The sequence below is a fragment of the Paralichthys olivaceus genome, chromosome 1 (genome assembly GCF_024713975.1).
Source record: "Paralichthys olivaceus isolate ysfri-2021 chromosome 1, ASM2471397v2, whole genome shotgun sequence".
In the NCBI taxonomy this organism is placed as follows: Eukaryota; Metazoa; Chordata; class Actinopteri; order Pleuronectiformes; family Paralichthyidae; genus Paralichthys; species Paralichthys olivaceus.
Window position 1 is genome coordinate 14,915,700 of NC_091093.1, and position 23,264 is coordinate 14,938,963.

At 39.2% G+C, this 23,264-nt stretch overlaps 1 protein-coding gene across 2 annotated transcripts in view; it reads left to right on the forward strand.

The window, feature by feature from the left end:
- LOC109636748 (CUB and sushi domain-containing protein 1-like) overlaps positions 1 to 23,264 on the forward strand; it is a 380,253-nt gene that overhangs the window by 275,362 nt on the left and 81,627 nt on the right. For both annotated transcript variants that reach the window (XM_069528917.1, XM_069528922.1), the window contains exons 27-32: positions 3,237 to 3,363; positions 4,710 to 4,921; positions 6,948 to 7,139; positions 10,077 to 10,215; positions 14,589 to 14,776; positions 17,262 to 17,456. In XM_069528917.1, the coding sequence (XP_069385018.1) occupies positions 3,237 to 3,363; positions 4,710 to 4,921; positions 6,948 to 7,139; positions 10,077 to 10,215; positions 14,589 to 14,776; positions 17,262 to 17,456 (1,053 nt within the window). The remainder of the gene's footprint in view (positions 1 to 3,236; positions 3,364 to 4,709; positions 4,922 to 6,947; positions 7,140 to 10,076; positions 10,216 to 14,588; positions 14,777 to 17,261; positions 17,457 to 23,264) is intronic.

The following is a 23,264-nucleotide window of genomic DNA, read 5'->3' on the forward strand; positions in this document are numbered from 1 at the left end:
CCTCCCATAATATCAGTCAAAAATCAAAAATATTTCATTTGAATAATATTTAAATGTTCCTCAGGTTGTGAGGTAGATACACTACCAGGGGGTAGATAGAGCTTTAGACTGCACTTGGCAGCTCTTCATTTGGTTGGAGAGAACGATATCAAGTGTACCATGGTGATTTTTAGTCTTTGCATACTGTATAGACCTATGAAAGTAATTTTATGTTTTAGCTTCAGCTTGTACAGCTAGCCATTTTACTGTTGGTTTTCATTCAACCACCAGTGAAGCATGAACCTGACATTGGAATCCCATCAGATAATTCTCCATTTTTATTGTCCATAATTCCTGCTTGTCCATAAATATTTTGTGGCTTTGCATAATTTAAAAAGGTGAAGCACTTGCTGTGTAAATATTTCTACCTTGTTTAGTGGACCTGAGCACTTGGCAAGTGTTAATATTGAATTCCCCACAGCCGAGCCAGACTTTGTGTCTTTCTAACCTGGCAGCACACCTGAGCTCTCTGAGTTGGAACTTGGCCTGATGCAGTTGCTAATAGCAACTAAAAAGGATGTGTGTGTGTGGTGTGTGTTTGTGGCATTAGAATGAGAAAGTGTTTTGTGTGTGCGCATGTGTGTGTGTGTGTGTGTGTGTTTGTTCCCTGTATACCTCCACAGTCAGTCATTATTTTGTAGCTGCTCTGTCGCTGCCTTATTTCAGGTAAGCTAGCAACCAAGAGAGTACTTGCTGGCAGAGCCCTGAGCTAACTAGCTCTAAAGCTACCTTTGTTTATTCCTCCTTTGTCTGTGTGTTGGGACATTTGTCTTTCTTCTGCTCTGAATATCTCCGTCCCAGTCTGTCTGACTTGGTCCCATATCAGTGTGTGCGAGCACGGAGATGAGAAGATGGCTTTGCCTCAGGCTGTTACTATACCTTCCTTCTTTCTTTCTCCCACACGGAGTCAAAGAGAGTGGTGGTCTGCTTTTGTGGGACTTATTTAGTCATTCTCCCTCTTCCTCTATTCACAGAGTACACCTGTCTGTCTTCTGCTATCTGTGTGTGTGTGTCATTCTCTCAGGGAATTGCAGTTGTCATTGACTCAAACCAACTAAATGACTCTTGTTTTTCTCTCTGTGTGTGCTGAGACTCACAAAGAGAAAAGCATATTTCTGGTCTTCTGTGTGTCAGTGTGGTTTTCTGCTGCTCCCCTTGTGTTTGTGTTTGCGTGCGATCGCATTCTGCCTAGGGTAATGCAACAGCAGTAGGTTGTCATATTATTGCAGATCGTGGAGCTGTGTTAACTCACACAAACACGCAATGCGCACATAGATATTAAGCCCTCACTGTACCAAACTGCCTCCTTAATCAGCAGCAATCTGCTGGCTCAGTGGGCGACCACGTGGACCGTGGACTACCACGATGAGTTCAAACCTGCTCCCATCCCGCTCCCCTGCCTCTCAGTATCTCTTCTGTTCCTCACCTCCGAAAACAATTTATAAATAACACACAAAGCCAGTTAACTCCTGCGCATTAAACAGCATTTCTTTCTTGGACATGGCACATTTTAGAGAGATCCTTAAGAGAAAACAGCCATCAAAGTTACTCACTCACCTTGAAACTGTATACCAGGAGCTTGGATAATTCAAGGTTGATTTAATGATTCAAGCCTTTCTTAACTGATCCTCATTTAACTCAACCTTCACACCTCAGAGTAATTTACTGCAAAGTAGAGGAACCCTCTCTTACAGAGATAAATTGAAATCTTAATAGGGCTGGAGAGGCTGGATAGGAAGGATTTGGTTCTGGTGAGAACAGAGGTCTTCACAGATCCCAAATGTTCGACTAATCCAAAACCACTGGAACACCTACCTAATCCTTGTTATTGAGATTTTCCTGCTTTAAATCTGTTTGGTTGACTTTTATTCTGTTTCAGTTAGTATGCATTGTCACATTTCCATTCACCTAGAATGACACAGTACACGGAGTGAGGTTAAAGGGAGATTACCCAAATCCACCACTTATTTGTGTCATACGTCGGAACACCCTTTTCTCGTGGTAAAGCTCGGAAGCCAAATAGATAGCTAGTCGACATATCCCTGCAAGGATGCACTCTGAATTGTTCTTAGAGCCAGACAGAGCAAACACAAAAAGGCCAGAGGAGCTGAGCCAATGTTTAAATATATTCATGCAATAGAGTAGCTCCACATACAATCTAACAGTATAGGAAAACCTCATGACTATGTGAGGTTATACAATTGTGCAAGGACAGCTCAGATTTGATTAACATCTGTGCAGCTCATCTGCCAGTCTCTCTGATGCACCTGCTATTGACATACACACATTCTGCTTAAAAGATCATCTGTGTTGAGAAACTTCATCAGTGTGCAAAAGACTAACTAATAGAAATGATCAGAAGTTGTATTTTCTCCATCATCAACATTCTGTTGGGCGATTTTAATTTTCTGTCCAACCTTTTTGTGAACGTTAGTGATTGTCATTTAATTAAGTAATTGTTTATAAATAGGCTAATAATGGATGAATCCATTTTCTGCAGCTGCAATTATGATATAATATAATGACATTATATATGACAAAATATAATATGACAAAATAATTGCTGTAATCGATATGCTCTTATATTACTGACACACACCGATCTTAGAGCAGTGACAGTAAAACACCTCAATCTTTTCCGAAAAGGCTACAATTTGACTACAGTCCAACTCCGAAGAATCCATGTCGTGCTGTAAACAAATAAACATAAAAAAAGAGTGCTACAGTTACTAATCAGATGAATTATCTTATACAAATGAATGTGCTCAACAGGGCTGTCGAGTTTCAATTCACCGTGACACTGCAAACGAACGGGTGTAACTGCACGTTTTTATCCTTATTTGTTCACCTTATAAGAGATGAGTGCGATGACTCATATTATTGAATACAGTTCAAATGTTTTTGTCATTGAGAAGAGTGGAGTTTATGACTGAGAGGGCTGCAAGTCACCATTAATATCTACTGCAGAGTTTGTAATTCATAATAACCCTGTCGCAATCCTTCAGAATGCAGTTTTATTGGTCTTTGAAAAACGGCCGGATGTTTCTTATTTGTTTCTTCTTTTTTGCTAAATGTGAAATGATCCATGCTCCATATTACAGGTGGAAACAAGAAACAATAAGAGCTGGGAAAAATATAGTTGGTAAAGTTAAAACAGGTTGTTAAAATATGCATCCCTGTGTCTCATGTCCTTGTAGCTGAGTGTGGAGGTCACATAACTGGAGCAGTGTCTGGACGCATTCTGTCTCCGGGTTATCCTGCTCCTTATGACAACAACCTCCACTGCACCTGGACTATAGAGGCTGACACAGGCAAGACCATCAGGTAATTATGAAGCACTTGGATATACACTGAATCCACTGTGAGTAGGATGATGACCTGAAATTTAAGTTTTTGGAATGTTCTCTGTTTTCCATTAAGAGAAAGAGCCAAGAGTTTTTGTTTGCATTGGCAATATACTTACATGTGGCTCCACGACTGCTTTGCTTTGGCCTAGATAAGGTTACCAAACGGCTACCAAACAAGACAGGTTAATTTAAGCACCAATATAAGTCATTAGAGAATAAAGAATGGTTTCCATGACACATGCACCACTGTTTGCCTTATATACACTTAACAGTGCAATATGAAATATGCTCATGCTGAGAGGAGAGAGGTGGAGGGAATAAAAACCAGCATATAGGAAACTATAGACGCTCCATTCCCAGTTCAATTCAGTCACCTCCAAATCATACACAAGAAAGTTTGTGCTTATCCAATAATGATCATTCAAAACAAGCACAGTGTAGATGTCAGTGCCACATGCACTGTTATTGGTTTCTTCTATGTGCAAGATCCTTGGTGACTTGCGAAAGCTGTCAACCTCAAAGACGACTGATTCACTCACATATATATTCACTTTGCATATTATTCGGTTAAGATTCCCTTAGAGAAATATAAATGTAATTTATTTTATCATCGAAAATGTAATTACATTTAAGTAAATCAACACTTAAGAGTTTGATCATACAACAGTGATGTGTTGCAAGTTAATTGAAGAAGGAAATTTAAAATTTTATGATTGGAAGAATGGATTACAGCTATATTTTCCCGCTCAAGAAGTGGCAGTAATCGTTGTGAATATTATATTGTTATTCTGCTCAATAAAAGTGTTTTTTTCCTACATGGTGAAGAAACCTCACAGATGTTTCCCCTGCTTATTACTGTGCACTAATGTACTGTATGCACTTGGGCCTCAAAAGCCCCATTTGATACCTGCAGATACATAGAAGCCTCCAGGCACATGCGCTTTGTGAGCACACAAAAAAGTGCAAAAGAGAAAGAATGTTTTGCTCTACCTCCGCTGCAGCAACTCCATTTTAGAAGAAACACTGTGCACCATAGAAGCAAACACTCACAAGACTGTCAGGTAATAATATATTCACTAATTAGAGATAAACGTTCACTGTCAAAGCCACTGCTGGGTTGCAGAGTACACCACATTAGTCATTATGCCACCCTTGTGTTTCTCAACACATTTTGGCAACTGCTGACATCTGTGTGTGTGTGTGTATATGTGATCCGCCTATTCTCAGCTTCAGTTTATTTTATGAATATGATTTTTTGGCAAAAGTGCAGACTGAAAAATCAGTTTTACCGATCTCTGAGCTGTGTATCTTTGTGTTTCTCAGCCTCCACTTCATCGTCTTTGACACCGAGATCGGTCACGATATTCTGAGAGTTTGGGACGGTCCATCTGGGCCATCTGACGGGGGGATCCTGTTGAAAGAATGGTCAGGCCCAGCCCTACCAGAAGACATTCACTCGACTTTCAACATACTCACCCTACAGTTTGATTCCGATTATTTCATCAGCAAGCAGGGATTCTCTATACAGTTCTCCAGTGAGTAGCCTTACGTCTCAATCAAAACCATCAAACTCTGTTGTTGTGGATCTGTGAATGACTGAAAAGAATAAAAAATTTACCATAATTCCACTAAATCACCAATGTGGGTGGTCTGCCACACGACCCAATCCCCAAGATACATTTATGGAGAAGAACTAATTACCGAATTAGCCGGGGTTTTAGCTGAGTAACAAACTCATCACACACATTTTCTTACTTATTATATAAACCTCATTTATACCAGCTAAAAGATAATTAATCTGGAATTAATGCCACATTTAACAGGATTTCTTAAAAAAACCTTTAGCCAAAGTATCAAAATAGAAATGTAATATGTCACCCTCGGGCTCACGACTGAAGGAGACCACCAGGGACCAGTGGGGGCTCAGTTTAGGTTTTGTGCCACAGTTTAGGAAACCAGGAGAAATGGTAAAAAAAAGAGCTCTACTTCCGCCCATGTTAGTTACTTATTGATTATTGTACTTAATATATTTAGAAATTTGATCACAGGCCCACTTCAGTAGCTTATTACACCCCTTGTTCCTCAAATTGACATATTCACAAGAGCTGTCAAAAACTCCACATCTTCTTTATTCATTTCATGACTGGGATCTATGAGTAAATGAATATAGCTCCGTGGAAGTGGAAATACTCAGCTCCATAGTGCTTATTTCACTCAAAATATTTTCTTTATCTTGTAAAAGGCACAACAAGGACACAATAACATATTTAAAATCTTGATTTTCAGCAAAGAAAGACTTAAACAGCAACAACAGTGACAACAATAGATTATAAATTAATTCATAGATAATAACTAAAAACTTTCCCATTCATTTTTACACACACACACACACACCTTCCACTTGGTAGTTTACATACATCTGCATCCAAAAGTGTGCAAACAAAGAAATGCATATCTTTAGTCATAAATATTAACATCCAACACATTCTCTCTCTATTTTTTTCACGTTTAATTTCTCCCATAATCCCCATATTTAAAACAATAAATATTTGCCCTCACTAAACATGCTAATTAAAACTCTTTACCACAGTGTTGATTTAGCAAACGCAACCACCATACTTATTTTCAAAGCAGGGTTTGTGGCTGTATTCTGGGAGTGGGTTTAAGGGCTGACGTTACAACACATATTCATTTCCCCCTTCGTCACTCTCTGTGTCAATATCTGATCTTATTATATACATGCAGTTGTGTTCTCTAAAGGTTTAATGAACACAATGTGGAATCACTATGATTAGCCAAACACCAGCTGTTGAAATATTCATGAAAAAGATAATTTATATGTTTCAGTGTTGATATGATTTGAGTTTGGCAGAATCCAAATGAGCAGAACACAAGAGCTGAGATATGATTCAAAGTTAAACAAGACAGAAATAAAAGATGCTGACAAATTAGTCAATGTATCTTGTTTTTGCTGATTTCCTCTCGTTGCCGTTATGATCTCTTAATCCCTTAGATGTATTATACAATCCTGTCAGGGTTCTGAACCCCAACTGATTCAAATGACAGAGGAGGAATAGCCTCTTATATAATTCACTGTCTAGTACACAGTACTGGAATATTACAAATATTAAAGGTACGGTATACGTGTATACATATATTTACTGTGCGTTTGATTGTTATAATATAAGAAATATACTACAGATCTAATTATCTCTAGTTAACACACCATTTAGCCTGAGGGGGAGCCACTAATTAAAACGCAATAGAGCACCAGGTCAAATTTGATTGAACTGATGATCCATTTATCATTTAGTTGCTGACTATTCAGATCGAGCCGGAGCTCTTTGTCCCCAGCTACCACTGCTACCTTCAATAGAATCATTTTGTCAGTCATTGTCAGCGTGATGACAGTCAGCCCCATTAGAACTCAGACACTCTTTGTCTGCAGCAGCCAGCGATGATAACACTGTTTAAAGGTGTTTGTCTCATTCCCTGTCTCTCTCTCTGTCCACCAACAGTATGTCAATATCTGTTTCTTTTTGTCTGCTTCACACTTTTCAGCCACTACCGCGACGACCTGCAATGACCCAGGCATCCCTGTGAATGGCTCTCGATACGGGGACAGTAAGGAGCCCGGTGACAGCATGACATTCCAGTGTGACCCAGGCTATCAGCTGGAAGGCCAGGACACCATCACATGTGTACGGATGGACAACAGATTCTACTGGCAACCAGACCCTCCAGCGTGTATAGGTAGGTGTACATTACCCATGAACTGTCTAACTGAGATGAAATTACATGAAAATAAAAGATATGATCTGACGCCATGGTCTGATGAGTGAAGCTTTAATGAGTTGGTGACATTTCATATTGAATGCTAAAAAAAATTGATTAAATATGAAAAGATTGTTAGATAATGTTCATTAGACATCTACACCTGCAATCCCTGCTCTTATGAATACATCCGAAAATTGGAATAGTCAAAACAAAACCTCTGGAGGTTTGATGATCTAGAATGATCCTAACCCTGACCCCAGAGAAGCCTGAAGTGAAGAACTAGCAAGAACGTTGAACTCCAAAAGCAGGACACAATACTCTAGAATAATAAGTGCAAGGTAGTAGTTACAGTGTAGTGACTATCAAACCAGGAAGTTTGGAATTGTGGCGAAGAGTCCGTGTCGAGGGAATGGTAGCGGGTACCAGGTGTGCTGTTAAAAAGACTTCCAGACAGGAACCAGGTAGTAATGTCACTGGGGAGATGGCTGAGTGTGACAAACAGACTGATGCAGATAATCTGGTGAAAAAGACACGAATTAAGGCAGTTTCCAAAAATACAAAGTTCTAGGCAGGGGCTGGCAAAAGGCTTAAATACCCCAAGGCAAGATGATGTTCTGGCAAGGAGATAGTGCTCAGGCCAGTCCTTATGTATTGCAGCAGGTGAGTAGATGATTGCACAATGAGGAACAAGTGCATGGAGTAGTTGGTGTCACCAAGTGTGGGTGGGGAACATGTGAGATAGTGTAGGTCCATTAGGTGCCTTTGTATTGTTCTGCCATGCCTACTTCTCTGGAGACAAATTAACTGGAGCTAGTCTCTGAAAAGAAGTAGAAGCTGGACAGGTGCTGAAGTAATGTTAGAATAAGCACTGAGCCGTGTTTTATAAAACTCAGCAAGCAGCACCAAAACCTCCTAAATGCATCTGTCACTTCTGTAGCTGTGCTGGACAGGTTGTGGATTGGGCACATTTAAAATGGGGAGGCATGTAGCTGTGACAGGGTTCCTGTATCAAAACTTCAGAAAAACCAGAGCTTGTTTGCTCTCTTCCTCAATTATCACCTTCATCGAGCCCATATGCTGCCGACAGCGTAGTGAGCCTCCACGTCCCACTCCAGACGTTTTCAGTCTCCCACTTTCAGGTGTGCTTTTCTTCCTTTATTTCCTCCTCAACTCTTTCTGTCACAATCGACTTCCCCAACAAAGGAAGAAAATTACTTCTATCCATAACTAGCTTTTCTCATTTTTTCAGGAAAAAATACAGGAATAGCAAAGTCAATGCAAAAAAAATAGACAGCATTAGTCCTCTTGTGAAACCTCATTTAAACTTACTATATCTGCGTTTTTATTTGGATCTCCACCAAATTTCACATGCTCACATAAATATTAGTCCCCTAAACCTGTCAGATTTTTTTCATCAAGATCCATGAATTATTAAATGTTGAGAAACGTCCCGACAATGTTACAGAAAGTGAAAAAAAATCCTTGACCAGCCTCCCTGACCCAGATCTGCACCAAAATTTAATGAGTTCTTTCTTAGGTCATGCTCCATCGTTTCACAAAATTTCATGGAAATCTGTTGAGTGGCTTTTACATAATCCTGCTGACAATCAAACAAGTGCAGTGCAAAACACGACCTCCTTGGCGTAGGTAAAGATATAATTTGTAATGCAAAGATTCTTCACTGTCCTCGCCTATTAAACTACATATTCTACTGTATTCTTACCACAAAACGTCTGTGCTACATTCAAAGATCCCTCCGTCCACATTTAAGCTGGTCGCAGGCTGCTGCAGAACTATGTGACTATATTGGGATACAGCATAAAGTTAATTTTCCTTATTGACCGCTGTATCCAGGTTTGTATTGCACATGACCTATTTTGTGATGTTAGTCAGAGTAGCTGCTGTATTTTTAATGATTCAAGGAGCAGGATGAGGTAGGACATCACTCACAGCTGAATAAGGGATGTAAGAGGGAAAATGCACATTGCCCACCCACCCAACTCAGCGCAAAGGAATAACCATAATTTCCCCTGTTATAAGTTGCCACAGCCTCCCTCTCTGTTGCCTTCTCTTTATCAGCCAGCACGATCTGGAAGTCATCCACCGCGGTCACAGAGACAAGTCATTTTCCTGTGAAACACATTACGCTCTGTCCCTGATATTACCTCTGACTCTATGCCAGTTGACCTAATGCTTTGCGTGACTGTAGGTAAAGTGTAGGGCTTAAATCTCCCTCCATCTCCTCACAGCTTCCTGCCTGTGCTTCCCTCCCAAGCACCTTTACGTCAGAATGTGAATCCCTCAGTGTTTTAAAGCTCCTAAGATTACCACGAATTATACACAGTTGTCTAGTGCCTATAAGTGTGTATCTGTGTGAGTGATTTGCAGCTATTAATGCCTTTGTTTACCCCTGTTTCACTGTTGATAATCCATTCACACCCACCTGCCAGCCCCAAGACACCTCTCCATGTTTCAGATTCTTCCTTCACATCACCAAATTGCTGCTGAATGCATCTATCGGACTCTCTTGCCAGTATCTCTTTTCTGCTCACTGGCTTGTTGTGGGATAACAGGACCACTAGGGGTGATTCTCTCTGCTAACTACCCCCAGTCCTTCACTCTGTAACTAAATCTCAAAGTCTCTCCCTATCTGCCTTTTGCTCTTTCACCCTCTCCTGCTACCTGTGGAGGTAATATCAGTGGCCCCACAGGTGCAATTCTCCCTCTTCTAACCAACTCTTGCCATAGCTCCCATCACTAACGCACTCTCTCTCACTCAGCCGACCTGTTGGGGTTATATGAGTGGTCAATCAGGGGTGATTCTCTTTCCAAATTACCTCAAGCCCAGTGCTGTGTAATCATCTTTCTCTCTCCCTCTCTGTCTGTTTTTGTTTCTCTCTTGTCTGACTGCAGCAACCTGTGGGGGTAACATCAGTGGACCCTCTGGTGTCATTCTGTCTCCTAACTACCCGCAGCCTTACCCCCCTGGGAAAGAGTGCGACTGGAGAATCCGAGTCAACCCTGACTTTGTTATTGCCCTCATCTTCAAAAGGTAGACACCTCAATTTAAAACGCGGTGCTGTATCTAAACATTCATTATACCTTTGTCTTTACATACGTAGGTTAAATGACAAGTGGAGCAACCAGTGCCTCAGAAAAACTTTTACCTCTCAGCTGGTATTCCTAACATTGTGTATTAAATATTTTCTTTCTACCACTATTATTAGATTTTATTGTTAGGCTAGACCCACACTGCAATATTTTCTGTATTTTTTAGAGCCGCTTTAAGTTTGGAAACACCACTGGTCTTTGGTTCATTATAGACGGGCAGAAACTGAGATTTTTGGAGATGATACCAAAGACACTCACGACAGCTTTCTGATTTGGTCTTTTCACTTATACATCAGGCTTCTATCACATGGCCTTCTTGCAGAAAAAAAACCAACCACCATTAGCCTTAACTTTACCCTGTTGTCTTTGCTAAAGATGTTGTGCAGTTAAATTCTGCTTTTTACAATGAGACAACTGTCCACCAGGACCTGAGTGGAACAAACTTGCCCGTTTTCACCAGCAGGCCCATGCCAGGTGTACGTCATGTGATATGTCTTTTCAGGCATGTTAGTATAGACAGAGATTAAAACTGATGCAGAATGCTCATGTGGACAGAGATCGTGTTAGTTTACTGATTGTAATTGTGAAATTTACTCTCCGAAAATGTAAAGTTACTGACGCATGGCTTGTGTTTGTTCACACAGTCTGGCTGATATTTAATTGTTTGTTGTCAGAAGAATTAATTCTAATTGATAGTAACACACTTCATAACATTCGTACCACAACAAGAAAGATGAGGGAGCCACAGTGAGATGTATTTTTCCACAACTTTGAGGCAATGCGGCAGCAGCAAACGCATCAGGGCAAAGCTCACTGATGTTATTAATTTTTAATTAGTTTATCCAAATACCTGAGAAAACATTAAAATCACCAACTTAAAGATTAAGGGGGATGGACAGAGTCCCCCAAGCATTTTCCAAAATGTTTCTCTTCTGGCTTAAATTAAAAAATGTATCACCCCCCATGGACTTGGTTCATGAGTTTTGTATAAATATATTTTTCTGTATGACTCACTTTGACCCACACAGTCTTAAAAAAGGTCTGTGCTGCATAGTCAAGGGCCCGACCCAGTTTAGCCTGATAATTAGTGCAGTTAAGGATCATTAACCTGACCAATAAACCAATAATGGCGTAGAAAACCTCTAATAGACAGTTTAAAACACTTCTAACATGAGTAACTACTGTAGTTTAATGAACAGTTTATGGTGTGATAATCCTTTTAGAAAATCAAAATCGCAATTTTTTTCTTGACTCTCAGGGCCTGAAGCCTTCAGCCGGCAATTTTAAGAGTGACTGCATCTGAGCAGAAACTTTTTGACTGTATGCAAATTAAAATATGTTGGTCTCTTCCACAAAAACATTATACTTTGGCAGATAAGTGAAATTTATGTCCTGACAAAAAGTATTTCTGACAATTCCAACTTCTGTCTTTTGTAACAGGGCAGTGTTTATTTACATCCCGAGTTTGTGTCTTAGTGGTGAATATTTCATAGTCATAGTGGTTAGGGGCTGACGACTATAGTGAAGATTACAGTTTCACATGTCGTAAAGAGATAAAAGCAGAGCAGAGTTTCTCCAGATTGCCAAAGGAAAAAAATGACCCAATTTTGGCGTCATGTTTTTCAGCTGGAGAGATAATTCCGCCCTGTTAAACCTTGAGACAGTTTTTTTGTCATTTCTTTGCTACTGCTTTGCTCATTTTAACCTTGTATTTGTGTTTTATGAACTCACATGAGACAAACTTATATTGAACCAATTACTAATAACTTCTGATCCGCCTCTGAATCAGATCATGGTACAATTATTTCTAGTCATGGTACAATTATTTCAAGTCATGGTACAATTATTTCAAGTCAGAACTAATTTTGTGGTATAATCATTTAAGCATTCTTATCCAAATGACCCTTGTTTTATAATGGTGCTAAAAAATAAGAAATATTGATTCATGAAATGAGTGATATTTTATTCCCTATTCTATAAGTGCACTCTTTACTCTCAGTGTAAAATAATATGTTTGTAATCTTCCCCTAATGAGAGGATGGACTTTTTTGTGACACTTAAAACACACAGTGTATTTCTTATCCAAAAAACAAAAATACACCTACTCAAGTTTGCGTTATTGTTGCATTCAGGTCTTAAATCCTAACAGACTTACTTTTCTTCAGGCAGCGGTTATGCTGCTGTCCCATTTTCTGCTCAGTGAGATATTTGTGTTCTTTTCATGACATTTTAGTAGCTTTAACATTCAGAACCAGAATGTATGCAAAAGGTATTAACATGGATCATTTCAATGCTTTGTCAGTGCAAGAAGGGGCTTATGTGCAGTTAAGCCCATTCTTCACCAGATATAAACTCAGGGCTTGAAGTTCATTCAGTATTTCTGGCTTAAATCTAATTTCTGTAATGATTGCATAAAGTTTTTTTTTTCTCATATTACACAATGCTTTAAGTTGAATAACACCCTTTTCTGACAAACTCAAAAATCACAATTGTTTTAATGTTTTAAAATAAAGTGGTGCAGGTACAAAACGTCTGGGACACAAACTGGGTTTTATGAAAATCATTATTATTTTTTTAGTTCATCAGAACATCTGTCTATCCTCTATAGTACACAAGTTGTTATTTTGCAATGTACATTTCCTGTCAAAAACTACAACATATTTAGTGCATTTCCTGACTCAAACAATGTCTGGAAAGCCTTTGTCATAAATGCATAGGAACCTGAATTAATCCCATTATTTTGGGGTCGTCTTCACCCTCATCTGCAGAGCTGTGTAGTCACAGTGTTCATGTCCTGGATACACAGCTTGTGTTTTATGTAAATGGTGACACAGAATCCAAACAATAAAGGGATTTTGCTCTTTTAAATGTTGCAGTATAATATCCCCAGTGTTTGAAGACTCTGACCTTAACCATAAGTATGACAGGCTTAACACTAGCCTGTACCCTAACCTTAACCTAACCCTAACCTCAGTCTAAACTTAAAATATCTATTCACCTGAACATTCAATCATTTTCATTTTTGGGATTTTTTTTTCAGCCCATAAGGAAGAAATGTGATTTGGTAAACATATTACGACATTAGTTTTACTTACACCACACTCACACACACTATGAAGTCTTCACTGAACTGGGTGGTGTAACCAGACAGGCACTATGAAAACAAACATATGTGTCTGTGTGTGTGTCACCCATACAAATATGTCTCAGTGTGACAAGTGGGAGACATGCCTGACACAACCTCTGTCAAAACAAACCCTGAGGATTTGTGTGGGATTGTGTGGTTGTGTGTATGTGTCATGTACCTTTACCCTCTTGAGCACCACATGTCGACATGTGTGTGTAGAGAGATGAAAAGTTGTCAAAGTCAAATCCAGCCAAACTTTTACAAAAAAATACACATTAGTAGTTTACTGGCAGTTTAGGCTGCAGGTAAAAAAAAATCAGTGCACATGCACACAGATACTGGGTATATAAATATCATAAATACTGTTCGGTGTGTACTCTAAAAGTTTTTAGGCCAGAAGCTATGCACCAAAAAACTATATTCTATTTGGGCCATTTTCACCAATATTCTGGAAGAAAAAGAAATGTATTGAGAACAAAAATTTAAGAAAAACACATTTCCATTTATTTTGAACTCAACATTTAAAATGGCTCATTTACCCAAGGCAGTCTGGTTCCACCATGGGGTATATTTGGTGTCCTTTGATTTTCAACGTTTGCCATAATCTTTTTTGACTGGTCCAGTTCTTCTTCCCCATGTGGATTTTTGAAGAAAAACATCAATATATTTGGTTGCTTGCCTCCGTGTATTTGCTTTTTTCTGTTTTTAGGTGGAGCCGTGCTCACATTTAGGTAACCTGCTTCGCATGCACTTGTGCTCCGGAGTAATTAAAAGGGACAGTGAACAGTGGTACTCAAATCAAGGGTAGAGGGAGATCTTTCGTCCTTATTTTTGTAAACTGTCCCAAAAAGTAGTTCTGACAAGTATTTGCTGTATTAATTTCATAAGGAAGAAAAGAACATGTTTTAATGTTATTTTTCTACTGCAGTAAACACATCCCAAAAATGTCAAAACATGTCAAATGAAGATTAGAAGATGATTAATGGAGAGATAGCACAAACCAGTCATCAAATGAGAAAGATATTTGAATTTAACACATATCACTGGATTAATTGTTTTTGAATTTTAACTCACACACACACACACACACACACACACACACACACACACACACACACACACACACATTAAAAATGCAATCAATTTTCCTTGATTCTCAAGTCTAACCTTCTTTGTTTTTATTTTAGTTTCAACATGGAGCCAAGTTACGACTTCCTGCACATCTACGAGGGTGAAGACTCTAATGGGCCATTACTAGCAAGTCTCCAAGGCAACCAGGCCCCGGAGCGAATAGAGAGCAGCAGTAACAGTCTCTTCCTGGCATTCAGATCTGATGCCTCACTGGGCATGTCTGGGTTCGCCATTGAATACAGAGGTAATTAAACCCAAAAAACTCAGCTTAACATAACGTCTTCATACATTTCCAGCAAGGTCTTATTAAAAGCACTGGAATTCTTCGTTGATAATGACAAAACTGTTTCAAACACTCTTATATAAAGGCTCTCGATTCGTTATGATAGTATAAGCATAGCATAACAATGTCAGTGTCAAAATCCATCTTGACACATTGTCTGATGATTACTCGAACAAATCAGTGCTATACAACCATAGACTGTATATAAAGACAGACGACATGACTGCTCCCCAAAGGCGAAGCCAAAGCATTTCGATCTCCCCCTGGTGGCTGGCTGAGGTATATGTTATAAATCCCTTCTTCTCCATGTTAGTGGATGAGACATTGACATAATTAAAAATCTGAGTATGTTTCACAAGCAAATGTTTGTGTGTTCACATGCTTGTTTTTCTGTAAGTGCAGTTTTAATTATTAATTTGAAGCTATACAAGGTAAAATGTTTTGATTGACAGCTGACACTGTATCATGGTTGGTCAAGGCCGTGTATTGGTTGAACCTCACTACCACGGCAACGTCACTTACTTTGCACACTTACTTTGCACACTCTGGCTCCGAAGAAGGCAGTATTTTAGCTTCACATCTGGATAGTGGGAGACAAGTCTTCTTTAGATACAGTCTCTGTGTATTAAATTTCTACCTAGATTTAATTTACTTTTACATTTTAAAGTTTCACTCTTTTATAATGTGCAGGCCAGATTTACTAATGCTTTTGAGCCAGTATTTTTTTAAATACAGATGGTAAACAATCTGGCTCAGACAGATCATTTTAGCAAGTGTTTACAAGGTGTGTCTCTCTCCTCATTTCATTTGCATTTAAGGGAGGATCACAGCAATAATAGGAAGAGACATGTTGACAGAGGTTGATTATGCATTCCGCTGGATCTGCTAAGGTTGTGCAATTTCCTCAGTAACTCAAAACGGATTTACGAGAGCAGCAAGGATCGTTATGGTGGGGGAGAGAAACATAAACTTGTATCTAACTGAAAATCAATCAGAAACAAAGATGAAACAATTAGGCTATTGTTAATGAGCACAATATCTGATTACTGTTACACCAATTAATAGTGGACGGGTAATTTTGGTCTGTGCTTATAAAACTTGACTATCAGTGAACTGTAAAATCACCACAGGCTGCAAGTGAGCTTTTCTTTTAATTAATGCTAAATGGTGATGCATTTAAAGTGAGAGTTTTAACTCAGTGTTTAACTTAAGATATCACTTCATTGAAATGTTATTTTCCAATGAATGCTTTGTTGCCACTTTATGAATCAATAATTGGCTACATGCTAAGGATTATGTGATAGTTATATGAGTGATATTTTGAGTAACAGCCAAGGTAAATGTTTTGCAATCAGGATAACGGCATCATTATTTCATTACTAATTGCAAAGGTGTAATTTATCTTGGAGGCAGAACCATGTTCAGTCCAAAAGCTGGCTGTGTAATGAGCTGCTATCTTAGTAAATTAGCTGCTGAATACATGCAGGTTGCAGCTTAGTTTATCTGGCCATGTGTGTAATAAGGACTGAGAATGGCTGCTGTGTGCACCAAAACAAAACACAAAATCTTTGTCACTATATTCATTGTTTACAGTGTTGTGATTGAAATGTAGATAGAGGAGTGTCTGTAACCTCCAGACTGGATTGAAGCTCTATTAACCTGATAACCTGATACTTACTGAAGAAGTCTGTCTCAGTTGAAAGGGCTCATCCTGATTTAGGAGACGTTGCTTGACTCAGTGTGGAGCTGATGATTACTTGTCTGAGTAACCAGAGACTAGATTTGCTCTGTCAAGTTATGTAAACAGATTTTTCTCCCGTTTCCCTCAGTCCATTTATCTCTAATTAAAAAAAGATTATCTGCCTCTCTGTTGTCTGTCTCCTCGCACTACCTTACACCTCTGTACTTTTGTCATTAATTCATTACCTTTCATCTGCCATCTCTCTAATTAAAAATCCAACCTTAATCATCTCCCTGTTTTGCTTCCATCTTGCCCTCCACCTCACTCTCTCTCCTTGTCTATCAGTTTCCCTCCGTCAAGCCCAATATCTCATTCTTATTGGGCTATCACAGAAAAGCAAACAAGCTCGGCAAACAGCCCAAGACTGTTTGTAGAATATAGCCTAATTTTAGTTGACAAATAGTGGCCCTAAATCTTATTATGCATCTCTATTTTGATTGAGATGCATGAAAGAGGGTATGTGTTGGATATCTGTTGCTGTTATTAATAATTATACCACTGAAAATGATATGAATAAGTCATTCAGCATATGGAGAGCAAATTGGTACATTGCTTTTTTTCTGCACCACACAAGAGGCTCTGGTTTCGTGTATGGCACTGAAATTACATTTAATATACTTACCAGGTGAATACATATTGAGAAATAAATACAGAGTTCGACTTTGTGTATTTCTAATAACACAAAACCTCTCCATTCTCCAACAGAGAAACCAAGAGAAGCCTGTTTTGACCCTGGCAATATTATGAACGCCAGTCGGACAGGTTACGACTACAAACTGGGATCTCAGGTGTCCTACAACTGTCACCATGGTTACACAACCGTGGGCGGGGATACCATCACTTGTGTCATGGGGCATGATGGGAAGCCAGTGTGGGACAGAGCTCTGCCATCATGTAAAGGTAGGAGAGACGCATCAAGAACAAACACAAAAAGCAATGGTTGGTCAATATGACACTGAACTACACTATTATGAGTATATAGTATTATGACTGTAAGAAAACCACCTGCCTGCATGTTAAAAGTAAGACTACAATAGTGTTCTTTAAAGTGAATATCTATGCAAAACCAGGAAACTAAATGGTCAAGATTCATATTATTTAAATGTGCTGTCCTCACTTTTACTGTGTTTTATCAACCTCTGTGCTGTCAGACATTTACTCATGAGGGAAATTACACAAAGTGTTTCAAAATATTCTCAACTTTATAAGCCAAATTCGACATCTTTGGATGCCACAACTGCATTTCAATGATAATACCATGTATAACTATGATGACTGTTATGCAAAAACCTTGTTTAAATTGTGTGAAAAGATTTGTGTGTGTGTGTGTGTGTGTGTGTGTGTGTGTGTGTGTGTGTGTGTGCGTGTGCATGCGTGTGTGTGTGTGTGTGTGTGCGTGTGCGTGCGTGTGTGTGTGGCTAGACTGTCTATTCATTTTGATTGACAGCTCAGAGAACTAAAGAGGTGGAACCTGCCAAACTGCCAATCAGGGCATATGTGCTATTCAATGTGAGTGTGTGTGCGTGATGTCCAGGTTACTGTAATGTTGTGGGGACCAAATGTCTCGACACAGTCACATTATGGGAATTTGTCTGTCTTATGTGGACAAAGAGCCAGTCACTATGACATAAATCATGGTTTTAAGGTCAGGATAAGGGTTTGGGCTAAAGTGTTTTCTCTGACATTATAAGAAAACGCCCAAACTGAATGAATGGAGAAAAAAACTGGTTGCATTATGGGTTGTTTGTAGTTTTACTGTTCTCAGTTATGTTTAGTGTTTTCAAGTCAGTCAATCTTAGTTCTGAAAGTGTTCGTCCAGTTTGACCTGTAGGAGTTTGTTCTGCTGTCGCAGCAGAAATGAATTCATGACGAGGGAAAACGAGTTATTAGTGTTTCCCAGCGTCTTAACTGTAGAAATTAACCAGAGAGAGAATCTGTCAGAGAGCCAAGAAACAGAGGAGACATCTGTCACAGAGGAAGAGCTCAAAAATACTCAAGTCTGACAAAATGTTGAACATCAAAGAAAATCGTCATGTGAGAGGAATTGAATCACGACAGTAATTGAGTCAGGTGACTGGTGGACAGAGTGAGCTGTTACAGTGTCAGATGTTTATGGCAGGATGAGAACATTTCAGCTCATATCCATTCATGTAAGTCTTGTTTTACCAGATGGATTTTCTAAAGCAAACAATGTGATCCCTCACCTCATCAGTGAGCACATTAGTTTCTCTATTTTTCTCACTGATGTCTGTGACAGATTGCCACACCCAACCCCCCACCATCTTACCACCTAAGCCTCGAGGGAGTAATTATGGTTAGGGTTAGAGTGAGCCTCCTGGAAATAAATGTAAATCAGTGTGTTACTGTAGTTGTGTAGGGTGAGTTTTTTGCAGGTGTATGTGTGTGTGTGTGTGATAAAGTGACAGAGACCTGACCTGGTGCCATGTGAGTGAAACATTTCAATATTCAACGGAGCAAGGCAGCAGGACAAGGGAGGAATTTTAAAATGAGCTCAAAACACACACACACACACACGTGGACAAAACACACTTACTTTTACCTCTTAGCAATTTGACAAAGGCTCCGGTGAAAGTTGTGTTTAATAATGTTTGAGAGACAGTGGAGATGGGGAGCTGGGAGCTGGAGGGTGGGAGAGCATAAAGATGAGATAATTGCACTCAGAATAGCTGTTTGAGAAGAGCAACTAATAGCAGACAGCAAGTGGAGAGAAAGCTTATCAAGTCATCTTATCTCATGCTCACTTTCATCCACTTTGTTATTTCAAGACCGTACCACCACTTACAAACTTACTAAACAGACCTTAAATCTAGAGGGTTCTCTGCTGCACTTCTTTGTCACCTGTTCAAAACAAAGATTATTATTGTATCAGTAGTTCAGAACAAAAAATTGAATTGTATCAACTCAACTCTGTCACTTGTTAGGGTAAAAGACAAGAACGCTAAGTTACCTTGTGTCTTGAATGCATTAACATATTATTTTGATGATTAGTGTACTTAAACACATCTTCAAGAGTACTATTTCAAGTTAGTCGGCCATAATTTAATCAATCAACTGTCAAGTTTGTCATATGTGTCTGATGTCAGAAGGTAGTGATGATGATGGTAACACTCACAGCTGGTTTCCACTGAAACAACTTACTCAAACAAATCTTTGCCTATGGTGTTGCAATGCAAGGAGACTAATTCCTAATTCTACGCACAAAAATCACTAGTTGTATAATATTAGTTGTATCACTTGTTTCATCACAGGACAGAGAGAAAAGATATTTCTTGATATGTCCATCAGTATTTATTCCATATCTTCTGCTATATTCATAATCCACCAAAGATGTGTCCATGAGTCAGAATAAAACTTTGGAGCAATTTTACTTTTCCAGGTTCTAGTAGTTAGACCTGACAGGCAAATAGCCCGTAGGGACCCATCCGAATATGTAATATGGTATATTTACTTTACAAACAAAATGAAATGTTTTTGAGCTCACTTTTGTGTTTTTATGAATGGTCTAATGGGCCATAAACAGCCCATAAACATAAACTTGTATTGGGTCTGTTTCCTTCAGGTTGTTACTGTGATTAAATAAATAATACCTTTTAATTTAAAATTTGACTACATGCACCATTACACATTAATACTACTTTTACCATAGTGACATTTTGAGTATGTCACAGTCACACTGGATACCTTATCAGTATAATATCCATTCATATCATAGAGATAGTGAACATTTATTATCGACATATGACAGGCTGATATATCCCCACAGATTTAGTGACTGAATGATGCACAGTGTTAAAGATGTTCTTTATTGATCTATGTAAAGCTCTATTAGCCCTCCTCTCCAGTGGATCGCTTGTTTGCTCTGGTCTCTCACAGCAGGACTCTTGAATTTGGGTTCTGGCCTTGTGCTTTGTCCCAGTTACATGGATCGATCTACAGAGATCATCCTCACCTACACTATTGGACTATTCACATAATCAAAGCGGAACGATTAAACTAAATCCAGTCCTAGCCAGTAATCTTGCTCTTTTCCTCCCTTGGCTCATATTGTACATTGAATTTTCTCACCACATAGTTAGGAGAAGTTAGTCTCTGTCTGTCTGTCTGTCTTTGGGCAGCTCCTGGGGCTTTTAGACCAAACTCATTAGACAGGGTGAGACCTCTTTAAATAATACATCTCCACTTACACTCCCACTGTCTCCTCTCGTCTTCACTTTCAGCCCCCCACTCTCCCCCCACCCCAAGTACACACTCACTTCCCTCTATTCTTCTCCTCCTCCTCTCTCATTTTCTCCATATCTGCATCTCATTGCCCTCCCTCTCGTCCTGTTTTTCATCCTTTCTCTCTCTCTCATTTCACCGTCCTCCCACATCCTCTGTCTGTGTCTGATTTACTTTATATTTTTCCCTCAACATTTCTCACTGACTCCCCCCCTCTCCTTGCTCTCTCTCTCACACATGCACGCATACACCTCCCATCTCAAACCACTCTTTTATTGGTTTCCATGGTAACTAAGAGCTGGTGCGAGAAAGAGGGAATTCTCTGTGACTGTTGATAGAGTTGTGTGTGTGTGTCTGTGTGTTTGTGTGCAAGTGTGCAAGAAGAGTGGGAGAGAGACACAGAAATGAAGAAGGGAGAGAGAGATGTAGCTATTACACAGTGCCGCCTAGAGGCACTAATCTCTCTCTCTCACACCTACACACATGCACACACACGCACACACATATTCAAGGGCTTTAGTCAGAGACTACTCCAAGCTTAACCATAACTGTCCCTGCATACAGTGGCGGTTATAGGCACGGGCGAACCGGGCGGCATTTTTTCATGTCACGTGGGGGGCGGCACGAGCACTTAGAAAAAAAAAATCATCTGCGCCGCAAAACGGTTTTCTATTATCTATCATGTCACAGTGTGTGACAGTTCACCTCTGGCTCTCCCAAATAGAAACGGACAAGGGGGGGGGGGGGGGGTCAGGTTTTAGTTTGTGTTTGTTTTTTCTGTTCTTATTGCAATAGTGTAATAATTAGATTTTCTTTAGTATGTTTTCAAATTTGTGTGATGAAGGATTTGTGCTATTTAGAATATGTATTATATATATAGTATATCAGTCATACCAACACATGATACTCAATCTTTGAATAGACTATATGTGTTTGAACATTGGTTTAGTTTTTCTTATGGTTTTCTTATGGTAGATTCACTAAAAACTTAATATCTTCCTATGTCCTGTATGCATGTGTGTGTGTGTGTGTGTGTGTGTGTGTGTGTGTGTCTGTGTGTGTCTGAGTGTGTGTGTGTGTGTGTGTTGCTGAACAATATCTATGTCAGTAATATAGACCAAAATAAACTTTGTTCAAACTGTTTGTCAGGTGAAATTTTATTATCTGAAATACTATTCTTCACTTTGAGATTGTCCTTTTGACCCCATAGCTGAGAGCTTTGCAGACTGCTTGTGTGCATATTAAGGATTTTTCTTGTTTTCATGTCATTATATATTTCATCAGTACAACGACAAGGCCCTGTACTGACAACAACACTATACTGCTTTAATACAAACAATGTTTTCATTCATTTTCCTTTTTCTCTGCTGCTGTTAGACCAAAGTTCCCTGTTTTAGATCTCAGTTCCAAGGTGCTGGTTTTTTTTTTTACATGCAGACAGGTGACACCATATACCACCCTGGTGTCTCCCAATCTACTGATCAACAGGCTTTGATAACGCAAGTTAAGTTGTAATGCATCAGAAAAGGTAAAGAAGACTACAAGCTGTGGTAAACATGAAAGTAAACAATACCAAATTTCAAAATACTTTTAAAATCAGCTTTGCACATAAAGGAAATGACACATTTGCCCAACTTAAGGATGCACACGGTGTGAATTTGAGTGAGTACCACTGAGTGTAAACCACAACCATTGTTTGTTTACACCATTTCTCCACAGGAACCTTTTAATGAAATTCAACCATCCCCCCTGTTCTCAGTAGGTGGTGGAGTGCTTTTCACATTTAAATAGCACACGGGAAGTTTTACAGTATGTGAACCATCAAGGTGACACCAAAGACCAATGAACTAGTTCATGAGGTGGGAAATACCCAGTCTGCTTCAACAAATCCATCATCCATGTTGTACTCCCTTTGTACTGAGGTGCACAGACACTCGTGAACTGGGGGGAGTTAGCTGTTGTTAAAAATTACATCTTTCAAGTTTTAAATTGAACTTGCCTGTGCATACACATATTGCAATGCTTTCTTTTATTCTTTCACAAATCAGTTCTGTGATGAGAGATAAGAGACATTTTGTTTTGGCTTATACAGGGTGCAGCAAAACCATTTTCTGGGCTTACAAGGAATGTTATTCTCATTTGTTTCTTCTCTCATAGTTTCAGTAGATGAACTCTTTCCTGTCTTCTCACTACTCTTTACACTGTTGATATGAATTCCTCTTTCTGAAAAGTCACTGAAACTGCTGTGTTTACGTTTTCAAAAAGCTCTCAGAACAACCAATACACAACTATAAACGTTTAGGACATTTCAGAAATTCTCTCTCAGAAATACCCTCTACTTTCAGTGCCACGCCAAAGCCCCTGGTGTGTGTAAGAGCAATGTGTCACAGTCGGTGAGAAGAAGGACAAAAAGAGTGTGCATGTGTGTTCTTGTGTCTGTGTGGATGATCAAAGTGCACAAACGTGTGA